This window comes from Equus quagga, chromosome 2 (genome assembly GCF_021613505.1).
Source record: "Equus quagga isolate Etosha38 chromosome 2, UCLA_HA_Equagga_1.0, whole genome shotgun sequence".
Taxonomy (NCBI): Eukaryota; Metazoa; Chordata; class Mammalia; order Perissodactyla; family Equidae; genus Equus; species Equus quagga.
Genome location: NC_060268.1, coordinates 106,387,665 through 106,414,960, shown reverse-complemented (window position 1 = coordinate 106,414,960; position 27,296 = coordinate 106,387,665). Strand labels below are relative to the sequence as shown.

General features: G+C 45.5%; 1 protein-coding gene across 6 annotated transcripts in view; it reads right to left on the bottom strand.

Moving 5' to 3' along the window:
- DISC1 (DISC1 scaffold protein) overlaps nucleotides 1–27,296 on the bottom strand; it is a 341,872-nt gene that overhangs the window by 288,216 nt on the left and 26,360 nt on the right. For all 6 annotated transcript variants that reach the window (XR_006887032.1, XR_006887035.1, XR_006887036.1 and 3 more), the window contains exons 2-3: nucleotides 11,457–12,457; nucleotides 4,647–4,716 (exon numbers count right to left, since the gene is read on the bottom strand). Coding sequence is in view for 3 of the 6 variants with exons in the window: in XM_046650469.1 (XP_046506425.1) it covers nucleotides 4,647–4,716; nucleotides 11,457–12,457 (1,071 nt within the window). In the remaining 3 variants the exon portion in view is untranslated. The remainder of the gene's footprint in view (nucleotides 1–4,646; nucleotides 4,717–11,456; nucleotides 12,458–27,296) is intronic.

Here is a 27,296-nt window from a genome sequence, read left to right as displayed (position 1 = left end):
GGGGTGCAGGGAGAAAAGAAAAGTGTGTGAGGAAGGGGGCTGCAGACAGAACCTGCACTCTATTCACCACGTTCAGTGCTGCTCCCTCTCTGTAAACATCTTAAAGTGCCACTTTTGCTGGACATGTCTCTCTTACCAGACGCCACATGCAGTCCACTGTTTAAGTCAGAACACAAAACAATACAGGCTGCCAAGAGTAGCATTTCTGTTCCATGAACCCCAAAATGTTATCTACCTCCCGTTTACTCTGGCAGTCCTACAGCCATAAAAATGACCAGATTCTATTAAATCTTGTTTTCTTCTTTCTAAGCTTGAACAAAATGCAGTGAAAAGGAATGTGCGGATTTTCACTGTGTTCAATCACGTCTGTTGGGAGAAGAGAAAGCAGGAGTTCCGGTTCTAAAGATTAGGCTCTAGGAAGCCACCCAGAGGCCAGACCCTGAAGCAGGTATAGAGCGGGGTTCCCCACGAAAGACAGGGGTGTCAGGCTGAACAGTTTACACACTATCACCTAAGAGCAACTATGCATAGAGAAATCTTGCTAAAGAAAGAATTCAGAGAAACAAAGATATGGCAATTTAGAGAAGAGCTGGTCACTCTCTCCACTGGTTTTATGCTTGGCTTTTGCTGTGACCTTTTTTCTTCCAATGCCTCATATTTTTATGCTTCTAGAATTTTGTCACAATGGATATTGGTTGAGAGAAATAATAGAGAAACCAATTCAGTGCTGACTACTTTTCACTCCCGGAAGAGATTCTAAACCAGCAGGGCAAAGCCAGCGATGCCACACATCACATTGATGCGAGTCACTGAAATGGTGACTTCCTGAAATTTTGCTCCTTCTTCCTCACAACTTCACCTTGTTCACTTCAGAAGTGAAGTGGTGGACACAGTCTCTGGTGGACCTGGGCAGGCAGGGGGACATTACAGGCCACAAATCAATGCAAGAGCAACTGGAACAGTAACCATATTGAAAATTGTTGTGCACGCTCTCCTTTTCTCCTTCCCAGCACATCACAGATCCTGACCCCTCATCTCCCATCTCTGGACTGCAATCTCTCCCTCCATCAGACTGCAAGGTCTCATCCTTGCCCCTCAGCTGACCACAGACATGGGACAAGCAATAATGCCATACAACCAATGAAGCATTTTGAGCATCTTGGAGAAAGACCCTAAGCAAATACCAAATAGTATTATTCTTTTTCTCCCAGGCCCTCCCAGCTTTATGCAAGAGTATAAGGAAATATTAACTTTACTTCCCTAGTGAGGGAGAGATGTAATTAGAGCCATGAGAAGTTTTCCCCACAAGGCATCCGTGGGTAAATTTGCCAGCACTTTGATGAGATAAAACACAGAACTTTCTATTCTGTACCAATTCCTCCTTTCTCTGGAACACAAAGTCATGTTTATGAATGAAACTAGAAAGAAAGAGAGAAACGCAACAAAAACCAAGGGAGATAAGGTCACCCTCCATATTCTCTTGGTGAACACGGTGGCCTCCAGCAGACCCCTTCCCCTGCTTCAAAGCACAGCTGCACCTGACAGAGAAAAAGAAGTGAGTCCACACAAAGACCATAAAAGTTGAGTATCAAGAAAAATCTCAACAATCCTTAAAACTTTTATTAGTAACCCTGGATAAACTAGATGACAAAGGAAATTTTATCCAAATCCTATTTCAATAAATCTCATCACAACAAATTCTCCACCTCAAGGTTGTTCAAACTTCCCTAATGACGTAGCAATCGATTTATGAGAATTTCTTGATCACTTACTATGTGCCAGTCCATGCATTGGGCCCTGCACTGGGCCACTGCAGACAATAGCCAGTTTCAAATCTCATTTCAAGACAACCAAACTTTTGGATGGTGGCTAGTAGTAAAGGTGGTTTTTCCACCTCTTGGACTTTTCTAAAACCCATTCCAGATGCATCCTACTCAACCTTTAAGGCCCATCTAAGTTACCAACTCATCCATAGGGCTTTGATCCTTCACCCGCCTCAACATCTAGCAGAAGTAATTTCTCCCCTTTTTGGAATGTCCTTTGTCTACATTTTAAGGAGCATGTTATGTATAACTTTATTGTCATTATTGCTATCTCCCCTGCTGAACCATAAGTTCCCTGAGATGAAAATCTTGAGGACAGTACTCAGTGTGTCTTAAAATGGCATTGTTTACTTCCTTGCATCTCATCACCACTCAAAGTGTATTCCTCAGGACAGCAGCATGAGCATCATTTAGGACATTATCAGAAATGAAGAGTCTCCAGCCCCACCCCAGAGCTACTTAATCAGAATGTGCATTTAATACACTACCCAGGTGACTCAGCTATGCATTAGTTTGAGAAGCACTGTTATATACAATGGACGCTCAATAGTATTTTTTACATAATAAGCCAACTTCTACACAGAAATTTTCCCCCTCACTCACCCCATGCTGTAGACTGCAGATGAGCTGAAGAGCAACCCCATCGTGAGGTGGCAAGAGGGATTTCTCCTTGCTTTCACTCTAGCTTGCCATTCATGGCCCCTAGGCGTTCAGGCAGCAAGTCGTTTATTCATTCACTCATGAAACATTGATTGAGTTCTTACCCACCATGTGCCATGCACCTTGCACATTTCATACGAACACTTACCTCTCAACACGCTGAACCAGGTTTGCAGGTTTGATGAGTTTAAATAGAATGACAGTGGTATGTGACTCTGTGTTAAGTAGCTACCAGGGTATTTGTCCACTCCACAAACTCCTAGTGGATCAGGAGGGACATGGCCCACTGAATCACCCTCACCTCCAGGACTCAGCTCGCTGCTGCATCATGGTCTGGTTCTCCATGGAGGAAAGTCCTGCACCAGTGTTTTCTCAAACATCATCACACATCCCAATCACCTAGAAGGCTTGTGAAAACATGGAATGCTGGGCCTACCCCCAAACTTCTGATTTGCTAGACAGTGACAGGCAAACAAGATAAAAAACAGAAACACTAAATAGAGGTGCCTTCATTCTTTTAGCTTCCCTGATGAGGTGTATCCTATCCAACCTCATTCCCTTAGGTGTTTCAGAGATATTTGGAGAAAAGACTAAAGAAGTGAAGCCTTCATTTAATGAAGTCCATCGAGAGAACCAAGTCCAGAAAGTTCCCCAGTTCTTTATCAGAAAAAGAGAGCCTGGTTTCCACTTGTGTCATAAGCTTTGTGTGTTACAGCAGAGCTGTGTTGTTCAAGGTAAAAGGACCAAGACTCAGCCCATGGTAGAGAAAATAAATCTGTGCCATAGTGGGGTGCTTCAAACTAGATTTAACTGTCTTTTACAGACAAAAGTCAGTGGGCGCAGCCTGGTCCAGGAATAGCTCATTTGCTCTCTGTCTACAGCTGTACCGAGGACTAAGGAGAGTACCTTCCCTTGCCTTAGACTTGCCTCCTCTCTCACACACCTCATCCTCCACCCAGCATCATTCTGAAATCAAGACATCCTGTAGAAAGAGGAGTGGGAGAGTCCAGAGAGTTCCACCTTCATTCCCAAGTTCTCATCTTCCTCCCACTCCCCTGTCACTTCGTAAAGCCAATCTCAATGGTATCTGTAATGAGAACACCAGATAGCGTCAATCCTGGGTATTTCCTAGAACAGGTTTGGCAATGCACTTTTGGAAATCGCTCACCCCATTCCTGTAGTGCCCCAGTTCCAATGGTCCATGACGTACTCATTGGAAATACCAGAATATGAGTCACTAAGCTTGAAGACCCAAGCCCCAACACTAACCAGCTTCCAGAAAAATCCTTAAATCTACATTCTATTTCCAGACCAGTTCTGGGTGTGCTAAACTTGGCTATCACCAGGAGTATCTATCAAGTTCATAAGTGTCTAGGGGAACCTAGAAACCCTTTGTCTTCCCCACATCCAGCAGAAATGGGTGTGAAATCTTGCGATCAGCATCCAAAGTCCTTAAGATTCTCCACAGGCCAACCACACCAGAAAGCCTGCCTTTGGTGCAGTCTAGCCTGTGTCCAGTCAGCCGCCATCCAGCCCTCATCTGCTTCTGCTCCAACTCTGTTTTAGTGCCTCATCTGAATTGTTTTTTCTGGTTTCTGACCAACTCCTCTATCTTCTGGTCTTGTGTGGTTACTTCTTTCTAGCTTGGATATTTGTGTCCACTTTCATGGGAATTTGATACATTTGACCCCTTTGGCACAGCCTGGCGTCTCTCGGACTCATCCCATTTCCCATCTCTGGTCCCGGAGAGAATGAGGTCAACAATCTCTCCCTGAGAGCTTATAGTTACAGGTATCACAAAGCCAGATACTACGTCTACCTTACTTTCCCATTCCTGCCACCTGCCTGGCACATAATAGGTGTTCAACAAAAATTTTCTGATGGATGAATAAATTATATCACACCTGCAAGTACTCCAAGGGTTGCTGGACAATCAATAAAGTTATACTTACAACCCAAAGGATTAATACTCCTAAAGTGCTTTGAAAACCACAAAATAACAGTGCTGTAAAATAGTCAACTGTTACTGAGTGGAGATGATCAGAGGAGCAGATTGCACAACTCATTTCAGATGTAGAAGACAGATTTGAGAAAGGAGGGAAAGAGAAATGGGACGTTGTGGGGGAAAAAGAAGAAATAATCAGTAAACAAATTAAAACTCACCTTTATCAAAATCATCATCCTCAACTGCTTTTTCTTGAAGTTTCTGAAGCTTTAATCTTAAGGATTTTACCTATGTTGGTTTGAAGGGGAGAAAATGAAAACCAAATTACCATAGCAGTCAAGCAAACAATTTTGTTAAAGCTAAGAACATTTAGAAACTATTTCAAAACTGAACTTCTTTATCCTCCTCTTAAAAAAGAACCACAAATGTACATTTTTCCAATGCCAGACACATTAGTTTCTCAAAAAAAAGTTTTATGAAGAAAAAGTGTAATTTGAGCATAAAATCCACAGTTAGAATGTTATTTTAAACAAAAACATCACACTGTAACCTTTGTGCCCTTATCTATGTGAAAAATGCATAATAAAAAGTAGTACAAATTTCTTGACCTGACCAGATGGTCTCTATTCTAAAAATCACATTAAAATTATGAAGCTAAACACACCAAACTGGAAGAGAAACCAAAAGAAGAAGAGCATGAACTTAAACTCAGTAGGCTGCCCCAAAGGCTGGTGAGAATGACAAGAAGGAATTCATAAAACCCTTGTTAGAAGTCCTCAGGTTCGTATATTTGCCATTATAGAAAAGGGCATTGTCTTGTTTAACCTGCATACAGACTCAATGATCCCATCATTTGTTTGAGAATTATCAGTGTGTTCATTTGTAATTATAGTCATGCACCACATAATGATGCTTTGGTCAACAATGGACCACATATATGATGGCGGTCCCATGAGAGTAGTAGCATACAGCCTAGGTGTGTAGCAGGCTCTACCATCTAGGTCCGTGTAAACACACTCTATGATGTTAGCACAATGACGGATGCATCTAACAATGCATTTCTCAGAAAATGTCCTCCTTGTTAAGTGACACATGACTGTATTTTTCTTCTCAACAGGAGGCCCAGAGATTTTCTGAAGATGGATTCTTAGACTATGAATGAATAGATCTGGGCTTGCTCCCTGAAAAACACCTTCCTCCCATCCTTTGCCTGGCTAACACCTATATTTCCTTCATCACCTAACTCAGGTGTCACCTCCTCCAGTCTGTTAAATGTCCTTTCTCTATACTACCATTGTGACCTGTTCTTGCTTCTATTCATACTATCCATTTAACAAATATTTATTGAATGCCTCTTAGGTCTTTGGAGCCCCCAAATCCCTCTGTGGAACTTGAAGCATAAGCCAGAAACATAAATTTTGTTATGTTAAGACTCTGATATTGTGTGTGTGTTACTAAGCTATTCTAACTAATATAATCTAACTAATAAAATCTCCAAAGCCAGACACAGGGTGTTGCACTATTAGTAGTCAGTAAACACAGTCTGAATGAATGAAAGAATGAATGAATGATCACATTAACCCCTTTATCCTCGAGTTGCTCCACATATCACATACAAATTTTACCAGTAACTTAGTCTTACATAGTAGAGATAGAAGAAAGGCTGTATGGTGGTGCAATTGCCATATAAAGCTAGAGCATTACCATCACCACACCCAAAGGATGGTATTATTAAATTAAAAAAAAAGCAGGCGCAGAAGAACTATAGAAAAGAAGGTCAAAGAGGGGGCCGGCCCAGTGGCGAAGTGGTTAGGTTCACACGTTCCACTTTGGCAGTCTGGGGTTCGCCAGTTTGGACCCCGGGTATGGACATGGCACCATTTGGCACACCATGCTGTGGTAGGCATCCCACACAGAAAGTTGAGGAAGATGGGCACGGATGTTAGCTCAGGGCCAGCCTTCCTCAGCAAGAAGAGGAGGATTGGCGGCAGATGCTAGCTCAGGGCTAATCTTCCTCAAAAAAAAAAAAAAAAAAAGAAGGTCAAAGGATACATTTATAGCCAATGCCCACCTCACCTTACCCCTCTCATCAATTATCCCTGTAAGACCCTGACTTGATGCCCTGGGATATGTTTGAACATCCATCTTTCCTGGAAGCACAACCACTGATGGGCACGTCTTACCCAGTGACCCAGCCCACGTTAGGCAGGCAATTAGTTTGTTTTCCTCCAGCTTCCACAAGCTGAGGTGGGGCCTAACTTGCAGGGTTCTGCCCACTTCCCCCCTCTGCTCACCCAGTTAGCATTTCCTTTTATCGCATTTCTCTCAGCCCCACTCAACCTCTGGCAATAGTCCTTGGGTGGCTATTTTGAAATAGCAAAAAATACACATATAGTCAATTCTCATTCATGGTAGTTATGTTCCATAAAGTAGCTGGGAACATCAATTAACAAATACTCAACCCTGGCTTCTGGGGGAAACACAGGGTTAAGTTCATGAGAGCCTCCGGACACAACATTTTTGTCAACTGGTCAATATATAACCTTGTTTATGTCTGTTTCAGTTTAAAGACACCTTATTAAATCTGCATTGCTGATTCATTAACACCAAACTCATGGCCAACAGCACTCCAGCTCAACCGTGAAAGAAGCTCACCTAACACATGTGTTTTCTCCGTAAGGTACATCACAGCCTTCTTGCACTTGCAAACACTAGACAGCACTCAGCATTATGCTTGGGGACCATTTTAAAAAACAAAATCACCAACAAAAATGCAAAAAGATGTGGCGTTAAATAGACCACGAAAAGGACACTTGTCGACAGTACAAGAGCTGAAACAAGAAGGCAGAGCGTCACCCTGTTCACCCTCAGCCTGGAAAGTGCACATTAGGTAACTCAAATTTTCAGCCACTCTGTGCATGTCCACAACTGACCAGGAAAGCACTGTGAGCATTGACTTTGGAGTTATTGATAAATTTTAGCAAGTAGGCGAATTTGTAAATATAGAATCCGTGAATACTGAAGATCAACTGCATTTTAAAAGGAGCGAAAACTCAAGTTCCTGAGATTTGTGTTTTGCTTAAGGAGAAGGGAGAGGGATCAAGGAATTAGACCATAATCTCTAAAAGGCCCCACAACACTGGAATCCCAACTCTTCAAAGAATCTTTTTGAAGATCCTTAGCCCAACCTCCTCCCCAATCCTGAAGGCCTGCCCAGGAGCCTGAATGAGCAATGTGGGGCCTCTGCACAAACACAGTGGAAAAAGCTGGGGCACCCCAGCAGCCCCCCTCATAGTGGAGGACTCCAGGTGTCAGGAGCTTCTTCTTCCTTTCTTTTTTTGAGGAGGATTAGCCCTGATCTAACATCTACTGCCAATCCTCCTCTTTTTGCTGAGGAAGACGGGCCCTGAGCTAACATCCTTGCCCATCTGCCTCTCCTTTATACGTGGGATGCCTACCACAGCATGGCTTGCCAAGCAGTGCCATGTCCGCACCCAGGATCTGAAATGGCGAACCCCAGGCTGCCAAAGCAGAATGTGCAAACTTAACCGCTGCGCCACTGGGCCAGCCCCTCTTCCTCCTTTTGAAACAAAACCTGCCTTCCTCTCAGTCCTATGCCCTGGAAAGAGTTCTTTTCCATCACTCCCACCACACAGAATAAAGTTGACCCTTCTTCCACACAACAGACATTCAACCACCTGAAAATGGCAGCACGCTTTCCCCTGTCCAGGTGTTAGATCACCACAAACAAAGACACTTAAACTAAAGTTAAGTGGTCTCCAGATCCTATCGTTTGAGACAAGACATGAGTTTAAATTGAACTCTGGGGAGAAGGGTGAATTTATTCTTCTTTGACTCAAATTCTCTCAACCTGAGCTGTTTCTCTAATGATATTGATAGGCAATATCCTGGGTACTTGCTCAGTGCCAGACTCATCTGTAGCACTTTGCATGTAGGAGCACACTTAACCCTCACGACAGGCTAATGAGGTAGGCGCTGTGGTTCTCTCTCCTTCTACAAGAGCATCTTGAGGCACAAGACAAGTAAGCCAATTACCTAAAGACACACAGCGAGGAACAGAAAGAATGAGGCTACCACCCAGGCCGTCGCACTAACTTGCCACGCTGCAGAGCTCCGTGGGTAACACCCACAGGCCCCAGCAGGCACCGCAGGCAGTAGGGCTCACCCCCTCCATAAGCCCAGTAGTGTGGGAAGCGTGCGCCGGGCACTGTGGCTGTGTGCAAGTGCCATGGGTGAACCAGCAGCAACCACGCCCTTCTTCCCCACAGAATAACTCTCTAGTAGATTATGACCAATTATTTCTTTTAAAAGCTGCATTTGGCTGGTAAAGGAGAAAGGAAGAAATGTAGCTAGCATTGATTTTATTTCTTTTTAAAACTAAAAATTATGAAATCCAAAAGGTGAGTCACGGTGGCTTTCTGTAGCCACAGCCCCTGGAATTTCAGCTCACGGTCCTCCAATGTCTCGGTGGCTCAGAGAGCCAGCATGGTGAGCCCGTGCACAACTGGGTCCCCAGAGAGCCACATTCGCTCATGGTTCACAGACTCCAGTTTACCAAAAACTCCAGGTTCTCAAGAGGAAGTGATCAATCTCCAGGTAGGAGGAGCTAAAAGGAAGAAAAAAACTATTGGGGCTACCAAAACCCAGTGGGCCGAATCCTGTGGACTGCCATGGGATCCTCACCAAGACAAGTTTCTGATTGCATGGTTACTGGGCGCAAGGGAAGCTGGTCATTACAACAGCATTCTACTTTGGCTTCACTTGAGTCAAAATCTGGATTTCTGAGATGGAGAAATGCAGATATATTGCCCAGATTTTTTTAAAAGTTCTCAGAAATGCAGTGTTGAAAACTGGCATCTAAAGTCAGAAAAGTATGATGATGCCAACCTCTACTTGGTGCCTTCGTCCCGTGTGCATCTGCCTCTCAGATTCTCTTCTTATGCCTTAGACAGCTGAGCCAAGAAATCCATCAATTAGATATCTGTGGCCCATCTTAACAAGATTGAGTTCACTAAAAATAAAAATTAGTCGAGCTCCTGTTGAGGGCCAGGAAATAGGCGAGGCATTTGGCATCCCAAAATGTCTAGCAGAAGCGATCTGTGGTTATGGGGCTCGTAGTCAAGTGAGGAACTTGAACCCACAAACAAATTTTTATTACCTGTGGTGAGTGCTATTATGGAGCATATCCAGAGTGCTATGGGGACAAATGGAAGATGGGATTCATCTGGTCTAGAGGGGGCAGGAAATGGCTCACAAGGAAGTGGCTTTGGAGTCACAACTAAAGGGATAAGTAGGAGCTTGGCAGGCGGGAGAGTGCAGGAAGGTCAGACCAGGCAGAGAGAAAAGTAAGCAAAGGCCTGAAGCACAGCTTTCTGTGGTGTCTTCAGGAACAGGAAGCAGCCCCAGACGGCCGAGCCGGCAGGAGTAAGGCACTGGGGCAGGCTGCAGCAGGTTGGGAAAAGTCTCGATGATCAGGATAAGGAGCTTGGATATTGTCCAGAGAGGAGCAATGAGCCACAAATGGTTTAAGCCAAGGAATAACACTATCCCGTCAGTGTTTCGAAAGATAACTGTGCTGGCCACACAGAAGATAAATTGGAGAAGAGAGACACTCGAGGAGGGTAAATGTGTCAAGAATCTCTTGCAAAACCCCGGTGAAAGATAACAAGGATTCGAACCAGGGCAGTGACGGTGGCTTGAGACGAGGTTAGCTGTAGGACTGAGAGGGTTTGGAGGCTGAGCAGATGTGGGGAGGGATGGAGAGGGAGGTATTAAAGATGACTGCAGTTTCTCTAAGGAAGTGAATAGATTCTATTGATTCAAATCGACAAATACATATCAAGAATGAGGCCCTTAGAACAGGTTTGGTGGCGAAGACAATGGCATCAGTTTTGGACACATCTAACTAGAGGGTTTCACACATCACCTGGGAATAGAGACCTGCATGTTTGGCCTGGCTTCGCTATCTTCCTGGGTTATAAATCAGATGGCTGGGCTAAGGTCCCTATAGGCCAGAACAAAGGAGCTAAACATCACGGAAAGTCGATGAGATGCGATTGCTGAGAATGAACGTGAACTTCACATTTTCAGGTACTTCTACCAAATGCCTGATGAGGGGTGCTCCACTTCCCTGCTTACAGTATGTGTGCACACACGTACGCATATACACATGTGCACACATACTCGTGTGCACACATACACAAACACACACCCCAGAAGGAAAATGCAATCTTTCAAGAGGATGAGGCACACAGCCCAATGGGTCAGCCACGAAGCATCTCTACCTTGGTCTCTCTAGGAACTTTCTGGGGTGGAACAATCCTGCCTACTCCTGGCTGTACCCAGCCCTCAACAACTGGGTGGACAGCGCTATCATAATGTAAAGACATACACTGACACTGTCTGTCCCAATTTCCAAAGCACTTACATATTCATTTGAGCTGCAGAGAATCCTGTGCGGTGTTGATACCTCTAAATAAGGAAAGTGAGGGCCTGAGAGGTTTAGTACCAGAAACAGTCTCCTGAGTCTATGTTAGGCAGTTCCCGCTGCAGCAGGATGAAATGAGATGAGGGCAGTAATGCAAATGAGCTCAGGACCACCCTCAATGCAGGGCATCACCGTCTTCATATCCCTCAACCCCTTCCGCACACCAGCCAGCTGCGTCTCCCTGCTCCCTGGCCCGGATTTCCCGTTTCAAAGCATAGCTAGGCGGAGCTAACCACACATCACCCAGGCCAGGAAGTGCAGAGGAGCTGGGGGCCCACAGAGAGCAAATCAGAGCATCGAAGCAACAGAGAAGACATAAGCGAGAACAGATTTGTGTCCAAACTGAAAGAGAAGACACAGAAGTACAGGAACATCTTCCTGCAGCCGGCCGCAAGAGGAGCTGCTGCAATTTCTAGGGTGGAAGTGCGTCAACCCCAGAACCACTTATTTCCTGCCCTCTGCCCAGAGCTAATCTGAGCTGTGACGCTCGTGGGGCCCCAGAGGCTGGGGAGACACCGACCTCCAGTTGCCTCCGGTCACTCAGCAGGCAGTCCAGCAGCACGGGCTCGCATTTCCCAAGCAGCTCGTCCCAACGGTGAGAGTCCCCCAAGCTGCTGCCTTCGAACCATGAGGAATCTGGGGAGCAGGAGGAGGCAGCGTCCGTGTCCGACAAAGACACCATCTCACACTCCAGCCGGGGGCTGCCCGCTGCAGCCTGGGCAGAGTCTGCTAGGCCCTGAGTAGCCTTGAGGTTGAAGGTGGGAGAGAGAAGTCGAGGGTGTTCGTGGGGGCTGTCCAAGCTGAGAGCCTTGGCTTCCAGCTCCTCGGGCCTCTGATGAGGGGCCTCGGCCTCTCTGGATGGCGGGCAGCCTTCCGCTTCTCCACGTTCCCCGGCAGAGCCAAGTGAGAGCTGAATGAAGCTAAAGCTGGAGGTGAAGGCATCCTGAGAGCCGGCGGGGGCTGAGGGAAACTTCAGGCCACTTTGGAGGCTGCAGCTGTTACTACTCATCTCCTTTGGGGCAAGACAGCCTTTGGTCCAGGTGCCCCTTCCTCCTTCAGTGCAGGCTGCATCCCAACCAGGGCCTGGGGCCTCAGAGCTGTCCATGGATGGAAGCTCCTCCTGACACCCAGTGTCCCCAGGGCCACAAGACCTGGTTAGCCTGTCGGGCAGCTTGGTGCCAGCTCTGAGCTGAATCCCAAAGAGCCCTGAGGTTCCTCTCACAGGGGTCAGAGCCAGGCCTAGGTGGTCCACAGATGTCACAGCTGTGATGCCCTTGGAAACAGGATTCCCAACGGAGGGGCCTTGCCCCTGGCCTCCAGGGTCAAGGCCACATGGGCTGGCCCTGGACTCAGAGTGGTGGGACTCCTCACTGCACATCCCTCCCTGGGCCCAGAACGGAGTGCCCACTGCTGGGGAGAGGAACCCGATCCGGGGCCCAGCTGTGCTTCTCATGTAGCCTGGCCTCCGTGCCAGCCGCTTCTTCCGGAAAGAGGCTGCAGGTGGTAAGCAATCCTGGCTGCCTGGAAAGAAGAGAGAAAACAGCACCGTAAACACACAGATCTCACTGGCCTAGCTGGAAGTGCATTTGGAGAACATCCTAGGCTTCGAGGTCATCTTTCGGTGCCTCTGCCAAAGAGAGATGCTGGCTCAGTGGTCACGGGGCCAACCGGTATGAAAATTCTGATGACCCCTGGGAAGTGTTTGCCTTGAACGTGTAGAAACAACACAGCAGCCCAGCTCTTCTGTTGAGCAGAGCAGCTGGCGTTGCTGTGTGTTGTGCCAACACGTCAGCATGCACAACGGAGACACCACCTCAGCAGCTCCTTCTGAACCCCCAGCCTCTCGCCTCTTAGTCTTTCAGGCACATCAGCACTTTCATCCTGGCGTGGGCCTGGAAAGCAAATGATTTGAAACTGAATGCCAGCGCACTCCTCAAAATGCGATCCAATCGCTTACTCTAGGTACTCATCGAACAATACACGAGTTTCCATTATCTGAACTATCAGTGTCCTTGCATGCCTGTGGACCACGGAGAGCCGGCTGTAACACAATTTATGCCCATCAGTTCATCTCACACGGTGGATTACAGGGGGCCCTGCTTGACGTGTTCTCAAAATCAGGGCCTCTCCTCCTCCCGGCTATGTGAGAGGAACAGAAACAATAAACAATATTGATGCCTCACAGAGGCAGGATAGGACAGCAGTTGAGAGCATAGACCCTGGCACCTCCTTACCTGGTGCAAACCCTGACTGTGCCATTGCTGGCTGTGTGACCATCCGCAAGTTACTTAACCTCTCTATGCCTGAGTTTGCCTCTCAGTAAAATGGAGATATTAACAGTGCCTCTCTCATAGGGTGGCTGTGAGCATTCAACCACATGAGTTTCTAGATATAGACGGCTTAGAACAGTGCCTGGCACACGTAATAAATGTGATCAAAGCATTAGTTATTATTTTTACATTGCATAACACATTATTCATAATGTGTTTTTATCTACATTAATTTCACTTGCTCCCTACCAAAATCATGTGAATCAATCAGACCAGGAATCATAACTTTCCTTTTATAATTAAGGAAACTGAGGCTCAGAGATTCGACATTCTGGAAACAGCTGCAAGTGGCCGAGAGACCAGTGCGGAAGTCTCCTGACTTTACTGGCTCACACGATGCCCCCACCTCGCAGCCCTGCCGCAACGAGAATCAGATGAGATGGAGGCATACAAGGAAGAACATGCAGCACTAAACACAGTTGTAGGTATACTACAGCCTGTGGCAACAGTGGAACAAAGCTTCTCTCCAGGCCCGCACAGCTTGCTCTGCCTCCCAGAACAGAGACGGTCACGGTAAACAGAAGGTGCTAGGCATTTAGGATCCCACAGTGTTAAGATCATGGCACACACCAGTCTCTGGAATGGGTGTCATTGACAATCCCTGGGGAAGTGAGCACAATGACCCATGGGCCACCTGTTCCCTGAATTTGAGCATCTGAGGACAAGAGAGTGCAAGATGCGTCCACCCGGTGGCCTGCTCTTGCCAACCGGGTATGCTAACTGCTGAGACCCCAGGAAGGGTTAATACCACCCTGAATACACAGAATTCTGGAAGCCTACAGGGAAGGAAGGAATGGAAGCAAGGGCTATAAGCAAAGGAGTGGGAGTGGAAGTCAGGATAAAGGAAGGGAGGGAGGCATGTAACACTACAACCCTAGGAGCTTGGTACCATTTCATTTTATAAATAATAAAATTAAAACTCAGAAGGTCTTAATTTGCCCCAGAAGTCCCTAATCATAATTTACCAAAGCCTGTTTTGCTCACTACTTAACAATCGACCAGCACAATGCCCTACATTTAAGTTGCTTCATAAATCGTGAATGAATGAATGGATGTGTGGATGGATGGAGGGAAGGAAGGATGGATGGTGGGATAGATGGATGGATGGATGGGTGGGTGAACTGAGGCCTATCTGATTCCAAAACACATGCTCTTTCTATATCCTTTGCCCCCAAGTAGATCACTTAGGATAACTTGAAATGACAAGAAATCAGAAGAAAAATTTATTTTTCTTTGCTTCACAACAGAGGCCATGCAAAGTTGGAATCAGCAGAAAAGGACATGACGAAAATGTATGGAAGGAAACATTAATATCATTAGTAGCCAAATTGGACTACCCATTAGGATGGCTACCATAAAAAAAATAAGATTTGATGAAAATATGGAAAAATTGGAATCACTGTGTACTGTAGATGGGAATGTAAAATGGTACAGCTGAAAACAGTATAGTAGTTCCTCAAAAAATTAAAAATATAATTACTACAGGGTCTAGCAATTCCACTTCTCGGTATACACCCAAAAGAATTGAAAGCAGGACTTCAAAGGGATATTTGCCCACCCTTGTTCATTGCAGCATTATTCACAATAGCCAAAGGTGGAAGCAACTCAAGCATCCATCAATGGATGGATGGATAAACAAAACACGGTGTGTACATACAATGGAAAATTATTCAGCCTTATAAAGGAAGGAAATGCTGACACATGCACAACACAGATGAACCTTGAGGACATTATGCTAAGTGAAATAAGCCAGTCACAAAAGGACAAATATTGTTTGAATCCATTCATATGAGGTACCTAGGGGAGTCAAATTAATAGAGCCAGAAAGTAGAAGTGTGGTTGCCAGGGGCTGGAGGCCAGCAGGGAGAAATTATGGGGAGTTAGTGTTGAACGGGGACAGAGCTTCAGTTTGGGAAGATGAAAAAGTTCTGGAGATGGGTGGTTGTGATGGGTGAACAACAATGTGAATGTTCTTCATGTCACTGAACTGTACACTTACAAGCAGTTAAGAGGGTAAATTCTATGTTATACATATTTTACCACAGTTAAAAATTTTAAAAAAAGATTTTAATAGACCAAATTGGGTCACCACGCTCTCTGGTCCGGTACCTTCCCTCAGGGATTTCATCATCTGAGGATGTCCCCTGCACGTTGTGGTCCTGACTACAAGGAGAGCAGTCTGCAGAGGTCTGCGGGAGCTCAGGTGTGAGCAGAAGGAGGCCAAGGAGAAGAAAGACTAACTCTCATGTGCCCTGTAAAACTGGCAAAATAGTTTTTAAAGAACAGTGACTCCAAAAGGAAGTACAGAGAACATTGAATTCTGGCTTCAATTACCAAAGGAAAACAATTCAGCAATATCATATCTCAAGAAAGGGGTCCTGTGAAATCTATATTGCCTTTTGGCTTCAAAAGTCTGAACTATTTTTTTTATGCAAGTACCAGTGACCCAAATAACGCTTCTACAATTAAAAGATCAATGTTAAGTGGAAAATATTTGTTTGAAATTTCATTTCTTTTCAAATGCCTGAGGGCACTTCAGCCTGAGCAGCATTTTCTCACGCCATTTAACCAAGGGCCCAGCTCCAGCATCCACCTGAGCACTCATACAGCCTGCCCCCTGGCTTGGGCCTTCCCAGAGGGTGGCCCAAGAAGCAGAGACTGTCACACACTATTAATCCTAACCCTCAAGAGAGGGCAGAGGAGCTGACAGAGCCAGATCTGGAGGGCACTTCTGGAATGAGCTAGAAGGATTGGAAGAAATTCATATTGGGCAGACAGCTGCTCTGAAACCTCTAGGAAGACCCCCAGTTCCCCATAACCAAAGTCCCCTATTTACACTTTTTTTTAATTTTTATTTTTTGAGGAAGCTTATGATGTCCCCCCTGACCAGAAATCAATTATCACTTATATATCCTGCCTGAAATCCTACCTATTAGATTAGTGTAAAATCCAAGGCCTGCCATCAGGCCCTGAAGTTAAGGAAGGGTAATGATGCACTCAGACCTTAGAGAGAAAGATTCCTTCCTGACATGCTGCAGTCAGCTTGGGGGATGGAGGTTAGAGCAACCAGGAAGTACATCGTGGCACAGCAGAAGGCCCGAAGGGCAGGCAGGCTTGAAGAGCTGGCCCAAGAAACCAGCTGTGCCCTCTGTTCTTTGTAAAACCCAGAGGTGGCTTTGTTCTTCCCATCTGGCCCCAGAAAGGCTGAAATAGAAGAGGAAGCCTCACTCAGCCTCCTCCATCCCTCACAGCCTCCCACTCCATCATAGATTCTAGGGAGGGGAGGAATAGACTCCTCTCCATCAATACAGACCTCTGGTCCCTGGTTATATAGGATCCTCATCTCCATCCCCATTCAGCCCAATGAGCTCTGAGACTGAAGGGAAGCGAAAGATAGTAGCGTAGATTAGACCCCGATGTCAAAGGACCTCTATATATGGTCCAGACAAGGTGCCCAGAAATATCTGCTCACCTAACTTATTGGGACAATTAGGGGAGGCCAATGTTAACCAGCCACATCAGTGAGAATTCTGTCCAGCTTGCCTCTGATGCTCTCCCTTCCTCCATCCAAATCCTTCCAATTCTTTAGCTTCCAACTCCCTTCCCCATCAACTACCCTGTCCTGATCACCCAGTTCACAGGGCTTCACCAATTGTCCACATCACTCCTTCCCCTCTATTTATTAACAGCCAGCACTGCTGGTTATTTTCCTTGGTGTATATAAATTGTTCCCAACTTACACTACATATAAGCTTCCTGAGGTCCTTATAATTCCCCCAAAAAATCCTAGTATACACATTGGCCAGATAATACTCATTTTTAAATAGGAAATCTAAAATATGCAATTTAAGAAAACACGATACTCATGAATTTACTTGAAAGATCTAAATATCAAGACTCAAAGCTAAAATCTACGCAAAATGCTCACTTGGGCTTGGGCAAGTCCCTTGGCTGCCCTATACCACAATGATTCTCATGTCTTGTGGGGAAAGCCTGTCTGCCTTCTGAAGGGGAGATACAGAGGCCACGGCTGAGAACCCATAAATAGAGAAGAACAGGCACATAAAGGCTTTACAGAACCAGACTTGGGTACAAATGTAGAGTGGAAGCATAAATGAATATATTCTTTGCATGGAAGGAATTTTAATTCTGTTTGTCATGGTTGGGGCATAAGACTTGTGTGTGTGTGTGTGTGTGTGAGGAACACTGGCCCTGAGCTAACATCTGTTGCCAATCTTCCTCTTTTTGCTTGAGGAAGATTGTCTCTGAGCTAACATCAATGCCTTCTTCCTCCATTTTATGTGGGATGCCACCACAGCATGGCTTGACAAGTGGTGCTAGGTCCGTGCCTGGGATCAGAACCCACGAACCCCGGGTGCTGAAGCGGAGGGCGAGAACTTAACCACTATGCCATGGGGCTGGCCCCAGGGGCATAAGACTTTTATAAAACATTCAAGTTAACCAAAGATTCAGAATCTTAAAGAAACCACACATCCCTGTGGATTAACTTAATTCCAAAGACCAGAATCAAATAATATAACTAAGCACAAACACTCTACTGAGCATGAGTTCATCTTTCTTGGATAGTTCAGAGAGCACTTGAGGATTTGGAGGGTTGTTGTAATAAGCATCTACTGAGCAAGGCAAGTACTAGTGTAAAATAAATCAGCTTTTCCGGCATTTCCATTTAAATTGTGCAATTCGTTTCCAGAGTACTCCCTAATTTATGTGCCACCCCAAAAAACCACCTCATGGGGGGCTGGCCCCGTGGCTGAGTGGTTAAGTTCGCATGCTCCGCTGCAGGCAGCCCAGTGTTTCGTTGGTTCGAGTCCTGGGCGCGGACATGGCACTGCTCGTCAAACCACGCTGAGGCAGCGTCCCACATGCCACAACTAGAAGGACCCACAACAAAGAATATACAACTATGTACTGGGGGGCTTTGGGGAGAAAAAGGAAAAAAATAAAATCTTTAAAAAAAAAAAAAACCACCTCATGGGATTAAAGGGAAGAAGGGTGCTGACGCAGGATCACTCGGTGGGATGCAGGACAACTCTAACAAGCAACTTTGGCTCCAGAACTCCCCGTCAGCCTGGCCAGAATGCAGCATCTGGGTAATTAGTGAGGACGACTAGCCTCTTCCATGTGCGCTGTAGTCTGAGACCTCCTTCCCTCCCTGTCTCCTCTGCAGGCTCTCCCTGCCTCCTCCTGCTCCCCTCTTTGTCCTTCACAGGCAAATTTCCCTCATTCAGCCTCTTGCATGTCTCATTCTGTCTTGGTGTCTGCCTCTCAGAGGACCCAAACCCTGTCCTAGAGAAAGCACAGCAAGCAAGCACAGGTGGCCCTGCCCTCTGGGGGTTTACCATCTTTCGGGGAAGGAAGAAAGTAATCAAGTGACCACATAGAGAAATACCAATGGGCTGATGAAGGACAGATTTGTGGTGCTGAGCCACAGATGACAGGGCACCTGGCTCTGGCCACATTTGGCTGAGATCCGACATATGAGTGGGAGTTTTAGTGGTCACAGGGAAGGCTGATGGGAAGGGGCTGAGAGAGGAAGGAACAAGGCCAGCTGGAGGACACTGGTGATGGGCACAGGACAGGAGGCAGCCAGACACTGCAGAGCCTATAGGCCGCACGAAGGCTGGATCTTTGCCCTGAGAGGGATGGGAAGCCTGTGAAGGACATTAATCGGGAGAGAGGCACGATCCAATCTCCATGTTCTAAGAGATCCCTCTGTGGAGAACAGACTAGACAGGAGCGAGGAAGAACACAAGGAGAACCGTCAGAGGGCGCCAAACCGAGGGTGAAAGTGGGGGAAGTCAGCCTGTAGCACACATGGGCGTCCTGGTACTTTACAGAGGTGAGGTCACCAAGTCAGGAGGAAATTGCTCTTCAGATATCTATGTCTGCCCTCTGCTCCATACATCATATGGCTCCCAGGGCTTTCTGTGATGAAGTGCAAGGAGCACAGCTTCTTCTTAGCCTTCTGGACACATCTCCCACCCTCTCCCACCCTCCCCCAAGCAATATTTAAACACATAAATACTTAGGGGCCAAACAAGTAATATTCTCAATTAATCTCTCTACAAGGAACTCCTTCCAAAATGATCCTAACTAGGTACCCAGATGCCTACATTTTTAAAAATATTGCTTGGTCTGCAATGTCTTTCTTTATAGTTGTTTTCTTCCACTATCACACACACGTCCATATAACACCCCCATACCCAACACAAGCCAGCAACATCCTCAACAATCTAAGCCTAAGTCTGGCCTAAAATTGGAAGTCCAACAGGAAGTACATTTTCAACAGTGCCATCTATGTGCACAAGGAACATGGGGTGGGTGTGTGGGTGTGTGTGTGCACGCGTACACGCGCCTGTATATGTCCAAGTGTAATAAAAATACAAACCTAAGTGTGTATGTATACACACATGTATATGGAATGTAGATATACGTACAGAGACAGAGACGCATAGAGAGAGAGAATGTCACACAAGTAAAGTGGTCCTTCTTGCTCCCTTTCAAATCTTCCTGCCCAACAGGCCAATAAAGGAGTTGCCACAGAACCTTGTGCTGGGCTCGCTGACATCTCACATTCACAAAGGACACTCTCTACCGCTTTGAAAGGCAGATTGTTTTCCTAGACAGGATTATTCACCAGCTGCTGTTGGTGAGCAGAGCCACTTTACCCTGATCTAGCATTTCCGTAATCTTCAAAGCAGCGTGCACTGCAGGTATAGACGCCAGCAGGTCAGCAGGCTGCCCAGAGTTCCGTGACAGCAAAGCTTGGTCTGTTCTCCTGTCAGCCTCCTGGTCACCCGAATGCAAGAGCTTTGACTCCTGGGCCGCAGACATCACTGCTCGTAACAGCCTCACAGTCAGAAGGGACGAACCGGACACCGAATTGTGGTTTAAGTGACTACAGTGTTAGCCCTGAATCCATGAAACTGGGAAGATTGCTCTGCTTGGAACACAGGAGAGAGATAGTGCTAAAAGTAGGGAAAAAAGCAGAAGAATGATAAACACAATATAAATTGGTTGAGGAGGAGGACATGATGAGCGAGAGGGGTTTCAAGGGTAACATTAAGCCAGGTGGTGGTTACGCTGGTTCTCCAACAGTGTAAGCAAACCTATGTATAATTATATAGTAAACACAATGAATATAGAAATATAATTGTCATAACAGTGAGATATTTGATGATAATTTTTCAGAGCCACAGTCCCCACCCTCAAGGAGCTCACGGCTCCGTGGAGAAGGCAGATATGTCAAGAAACAGAGGCAGACCAGGCTGTGAGCAACACCACAGGAGGCAGGAAGACCTGCCTGTGTGGACACTTGTGACCCATTGTCCTCAGCTTTAGCTCGTCAGCTGAAACGCTGAGACTGGAGAGGTGGTTCCCAAACTTGGCTGCACATTAGTCACCAGGGGATCTTTAAAAATTCCAAAGTCCAGGACACACCCAAGACCGATGAAGTCACAGCGTTGGGGAGAGGCACTCAGGCCTGGGTGCCTCTTGAACTCCCTGGTGATTCCAGTGGGCAGCCAGGGCTGGGAGCCTCTGCCTTAGGGGACAGTCCTCTTTGACATCCTAGCACACTTGGAATTCTAATGCATCATAAACAATGTTCATGACACTGAGGAGGTTGTTTCTGTGCAGAATCTTCTCTCTCCCCCAAACTTTTTTGTTTCTCGAAATGGGGCTTTCTCTGCTAACTGCTACATGTGGACAAAGTGGGGTCTGTATTTAAAACCTGTTCCCATACATCTGTTCTGAATCTTCTACCCCACATAGGGTTTCCGCTTTCGATCAGACAATGGGAGTTTGCAATGCTGCTTGCAATGTCTGGTCTGTAAAATGGGACTCTATCTCATGGAACTGCCAGAAGGATAGATAAGATTATGAATTCCACTGCTCTATACCATGCCTGGCACAGAGTAACCATTCAAAAACTATTTTTATTTTCAATTCAGGAATAAAGACAAGATCGTCGTTCTGAAGCAAAGGCACCTGGACATGGCCACCTGGAGGTAGAGTTCAAGGCAAGGCTACACCAATGCAACCTCAGCTCTGCCTTGTCTGTACTGACAAGGCTCCTGGGGCCAGCAGGGATCTATACCAGCGCACACATACGCACAGCATCCAGCACCGTGTCACGTGGACACTCAACCTATGCTCTCTTGTAGACCAACACCTTCCCGGCTCTCTGATTCAATTTTCTGGCTTCTATTTTCTCTCCTTTTTACCCGTGGATTTCCCTCCGCTTTTAGCAGCAAAAGATTCCTAAACCCTGTGCAAGGGTTTGCTCCAAAATCACTGAGCAGTCTCTCTCCACAGTGCTATTAATTCTCATAAACGGTTGTTTTTTTTCTTTTCACAGAAAGCGCTACTCAAAAATCGGATCGCCATCTGAACCCCCTCAAGAGTGCTACTAGCTACAGATGAGCGTCTCTAATGAATTTTTTAACTGCTGCCCTAATAAAATATGGATGAGCCAGAAGGAGCCCTCTCTGTAACTGTTATTTCAAAACAACTAGACGACTTAAGTTTCGGCTCTTATTTTTGCAGCAAAGAGCGGCAAGCTCTCACATCCACTCTAACAAAAGATAGCTTTTTTCATGCTACTCCATCTGTAAAGTTCACAGGTACCTTTTTAATGCCATATTTTATGCATGGGCTTATTTTCATGGCTTTCTAAATGTCCCGCTTTGCATGCCAAATTTGAGATATGTTTATTAAAAAATGATCCCAAATTGTCAGCACTTCTCACATAAGTAGCACCCTAGAGACTGAAGTGTCTTTCAAGGAAGTCCCTCCTCTGCACTAAATTTTTATAATACTCAGAATTTAAGCCCACATCAAAGGTTAGTGCCACTTTAAATGCCTGACCTTGAAAATGATACAATTATAGCATGATAAATGTCCTGCTCTACGGTCCTACTAGAAAACCAGAGGAAATTCGGTATTTTTCTTCCACATTCCAGTATTGGAACTTGGCACACTAGAGTGAGGAAATAAGAAAGAAATCAGAATTATACAATTCCTATGTTAAAGGATCTACACCTCTTTGCTGCTGTATGCATGAGAGTGGGTGTCGAGGGTGAACTGTAAATTACCCGGGTCTCAGTAAATTAACTGAGATATAAGGAAACATTTTATAATAGAATATGATCGTCTTTTGTCTACACTTGGCTCTTCTTTCATAAAACATCTCTAGTCTCACTTCATATCAAGATACCATACATACACCTTCCGAGTTTTAAGAGGCCATGACTACATCCAGCAAGCTCAAATCTTTCTGATTGATTCAAAACACCACTAGCATTTGGAGTCGATGATCACTAGGCAGGGCTGGACTGAAGCTAACCTTTGCACTGCCTACGAATCAAGGGTTTGTTTAAACATTAATACTTTACAGGAGATTACAGTGGGGAACACTTAGGAAGTTTTAAGAGAGCAAACTGTTTTCAAGTGCCCGTTTACATTCAAACAGTGCAAACTAATTATAAAGCATTCTCGTCTCTTCTTGCCTTTATAGTCCCTCTACACTATGGAATCGTCTTGAATAAAGCAACACATTTTACTGCTAAGAGGACGTCTCCATGGATGCTTTGATGCTTAAATATCTGAAGTGTGCTTTGGTTATATCAATATGTTTCCACATTGTGGAAAGCAACTGAATATCCTCGCTAAACTTTTGAAAGCTTTTGTTCCAAAAGTGGCATATTTTATGATTTTTAAATTATTAAAATGAGATGCTAGTGTCTCCACCAGTCACTACTATCAGACAGATATCATATGAACTCTCAGATCGGGGCCATCTGCCAGGGGAGGCAAAGGGGAGGTGCTCCCCTGAAGCCCAGAATTCAGGATGTGGTGATGACACACACTTAGATGTCACAGCCAGGCACCAGTCAGCACCAAGCTGGGTCACCTGATCTGTCCATCAGAAACCAACCAGGGGGAAATCACTCATAGGGTCCAAGGCTGTGCCTACCAGAGAGGTGAGTGCATCGATGAGGAATGGAATTCCCCAGTGGGCACACGCTGGCCAGTAAGCTGGGCCTTATCGCCTCGTTTCATGCAATTCAAGTCACCCGTGCAAACTGGTGTCCACGATCAACTGTCCATTAGAAAAGAAACTAACACTCAGCATCGCAGGGGCAACAAGACTTTAAGGATGCAGAATGACATTCTCAAGAGAGTTCTGAAGTTAGACTGGGTTTAAATGTCCCTCTGCCCCTTAGACGTGTCAAAGTATGCCTTCTCCGAGCCTCGGTTTTCTCATCTGGGGGATGTTAATTATCTCTTCCTTGCAAGGTGGTCCCCTACAGAGCCTATGCTCTGAGCCACTTGTCCACAGCGCCTCCTCTCAGCATATCCATGACCTCATGGCTGCTGTCATCAACCAGAATAGTGGAGACTGTTCTGAGGAGACAATAAAATCACTAACACATAAGTTCAAAAGCCCGTGAGAGCTGGTGGCAAGTGGTGATATATGCTCAATAATTTTAGTTTCTTTCCCCGAGTTCTTCCAGGCACCTGAAGTCATCACTGTCTTCTGATAACAACTTGGAACCTTCCTGGACAGTCTTTAAAAAGGGAGGAGCTTTAATTTTCTCCCTTTTTCCACCTTTGGGGGGTAGGAACCTGTTAATCACAGGTAATCCTTATAGATATGTTATTCAATGATCTGCTTCAGAGTTAGTTGTGTTTTGGGGTTTTTTTCGGTCTTCTTTTCTTCCTAAGAGAATAAATGGGTGGACATAAAAGTATAGAAGCCCATGGGCATTTCCAAACTATCAGAAATATATCAGGCAGCCTGTAAGCAATTTCTGACAAATATAAGAAACTCATGAAAATTTTAGTAGACCTGTATTTTCCCCTAGAGCTACAGAAATCCTCTGCATGTGCGCGCCTTGACCAGACGCTGCTTTAAAAATCTCCTCATTTTCCTTAGGGGAGCGGTTAAGGAAGAAAGTGACATTTCACGTACTCTAAACACTTAAAATCAGGGTTTTTTCCCCCTCTCTCTTCATTTACCATTTCAGTCTTTAGGCTACTTTTCTCACCCCCCGGCAATACCCAAAGGGCTATTTCTTTTTTAAAACAAGGTTTTTAATAGCTAAAACAAACTAGATACACCTGTTTTTCTTTAGAATGGGCTTGAAAAATTGAGCTAGCTCTCACTAAGGGAATAGAGCTTCCTTTGGAAACAGCCTATTTTGAAATAAATGAGGTAATCCTGGGTAATAAATTGGCTTTAATTCACTTATTACACTGAAGGAACGTGAAAATGAGATTGGTAAATTGCTGTGGTGGTCTTTGAGGAATCTGGGGGAATAGGAGACATGTCAACAGACTGGAAACACACAAATACCCTCGCGTGTTCTAAAAAGGGAAGCAGTTCGTTCCTGCAAATTCAAGCCCGGTGATTGGAAACCAGTGGGCATGACATAGACACCAGATAACCTTCTGAAGATTAATAATATGGTTATTTGTGAGCACTTACAAATGGAAAGAGCTTACACGGGTTTATTGCCAATAAATCATGTCAAACTAACTTTATTTTATTTAAACAGGAAATAAGAAAGGGAAAAAGACATAGCATTTATTGAGAAGTCTACTACGTGTCAGGCTCTGTGAATCAGGGGAAAGGTGGCAGACATAACTCTCCGGACTTTACCCAAAGGCTTTGAGAAGGCCTCTGCCGATTTCCCTATGTACAAGTCAAGGCTGGAGGCACGGCAGGTAGAACAGGCAGGTGGATTCGTAGCTGGTGAATGACAGTTCCAGGACAAAGGGTCCTGAATTTTGAATGGATAGCTGGCCAGAGGGAGGGTCCTGCTCCCTGACACAGGGCTCTTTCCTTTGCCCTGTCCTCTTCAATATGATGGATGATAACATCAAGACCTAAAAATGTTCCAAAAAGGATGAGACTCCTATACAACTCTTATATATCATGACAAAGGAGAAGTAATTCCACTCAACAACAGAGGGGAAAGGGAGACCACGATAGCACACCTGCAGAACACACACAACTCCCAGGACCAGGGAAATCCAGCTCATGGGGAAAAGATGTTGCACAGCAGTCTAGGGAGCAAGGAAGCGCCCTTGAAATGGAAGACAAGACAAAGACAGAGCAAGCCGTCAACCAGTGAGCTTCTGAAGGATGCAGGCCAATGGTGCAGGAGCCTCTGTGCAGTTCTCCTTCACAGCAGCATCTTTAAGGATGCAGGCAACGGCACACAGGTACCTTCTAGGAACTCTCAGCCACCTCGAGAGAGCTACGAGCTGAGGAAATTTTGAGAGTAAATGTGTGCGTATAAAGGAAAAGTCTATAAAGAACATATATATCTAATTATAAAATGAACTATTTTCTTGGGGTCAAAAATCGACCTACAACTGTTTTTACATAAAATCCTCCTTCTTGCCTAGATCCCCATGTCTGAGAATGAGCATTAACAACCACAGAGGCGCCAGAGCAAGGCCACACTGAGAAGTGTGATAGGGTGGGGATGGGGCAAGAGGCAGGGAGAGGAACCTGGGGCCTAGCGATCATCCCAAGGGAAAAAGAGATGTGTCATTTTTGCAAGATACACCAAGACAGTACCACACTTTGTGGTCAGGAGTAGCCCAATGACCAATAAGTAGGATACACACAGATGCATATGATTCTATATAAAGTTCACACAAGCTGTGTGCGGAGCATCAAAGTTCTCAGCTTTTCATTATCAATAACACCTTTTAAAAACACATATTCTTTTCACACACAACTGGAAACCTCTAATCAGCTTTGTTTTAAATCCACCAATCCAGAGATTATGCTTGTGGGCACATTTTCAATTATACAACTAATCTGGGGAGAGGGCCAGACAGGATTAAAATCAGGAGGTGAGTTTGGATGGGGGGGCGGGAGGCGGAAACGAAGGGACATCAGGGACAGCACACAGATCCTCATTCCATCTAGAAGAGGAGTTTTGAGGTTATTTGGGGGACATTTGCCGACATCAGGCTTTGTCATTATATTGGCTATTATTGGCTATAAGTTCATTTTTTAACTATGTTCTTAAGCAGATCTACATACGTGTGGCCACAAAGGTACAAAACTATTGTTCTTATAACACGCTGGGTGCTTAGCATAGCGCTGGGTACTCTGTGTAGCCAGCAAGTGCTTCAATCTACCACAAACAGGGGTTCCGATGGAATCCCAGACTACTGATCTGAGACTGCATACCTGGGTCAGACCCAGCCTGATGATGGAACATAAAGAAAATCAGTTGTTTCCCTGCACTTCAGTTTTTCTTTATGTTTACATAAGACAGGACATGAGAAAACATATTGTAAACTGTAAAGCGCTGTAGAAATGACGTTTCACTAATGCTGTTTTCTAAGATTGATAGCCCAGTCTTATCAAATAGCTTATGGATCAAATATTGTTATTTGTAACAGCCTGGTTATTGCCCACAATATCCAGTCCCCACTACCACCTTCCCCACAAAATTATAAGGCTTTATGATACATATAACCGATGTTGATGTGGATCAAGGCTGCCCCAGGGAGAGAAGCCCAAGGCGTCCTGGCCTACATGCTGATCTATATGAAGCGACTCATGTCTAAAGTTATATGACCACACAATAACCAGACCCCGCCTGCACTGATACCATTTAAGGACTTTTTACATCATCTTTCCTTTGTCTAGTAAAAACAAGGCACGTACCCATGCTTTACAAATTTAGCCCTAACCCTCAACACATTGCAGCCCTTCACTGCCCATGGGTCCTGTCCCCATGCTTGCAGTGCTTCACTGCCCATTGGTCCTGTCCCCATGCTTGCAGCCCTTCACTGCCCATTGGTCCTGTCCCCATGCTTGCAACTCTTCACTGCCCATGAGTCCTGTCCCCATGCTTGCAGCTCTTCACTGACCATGGGTCCTGTCCCCATGCTTGCCTGCAGCCCTTCACTGCCCATGGGTCCTGTCTGCATGCTTGCAACCCTTCACTGCCCATGGGTCCTGTCCCCATGCTTGC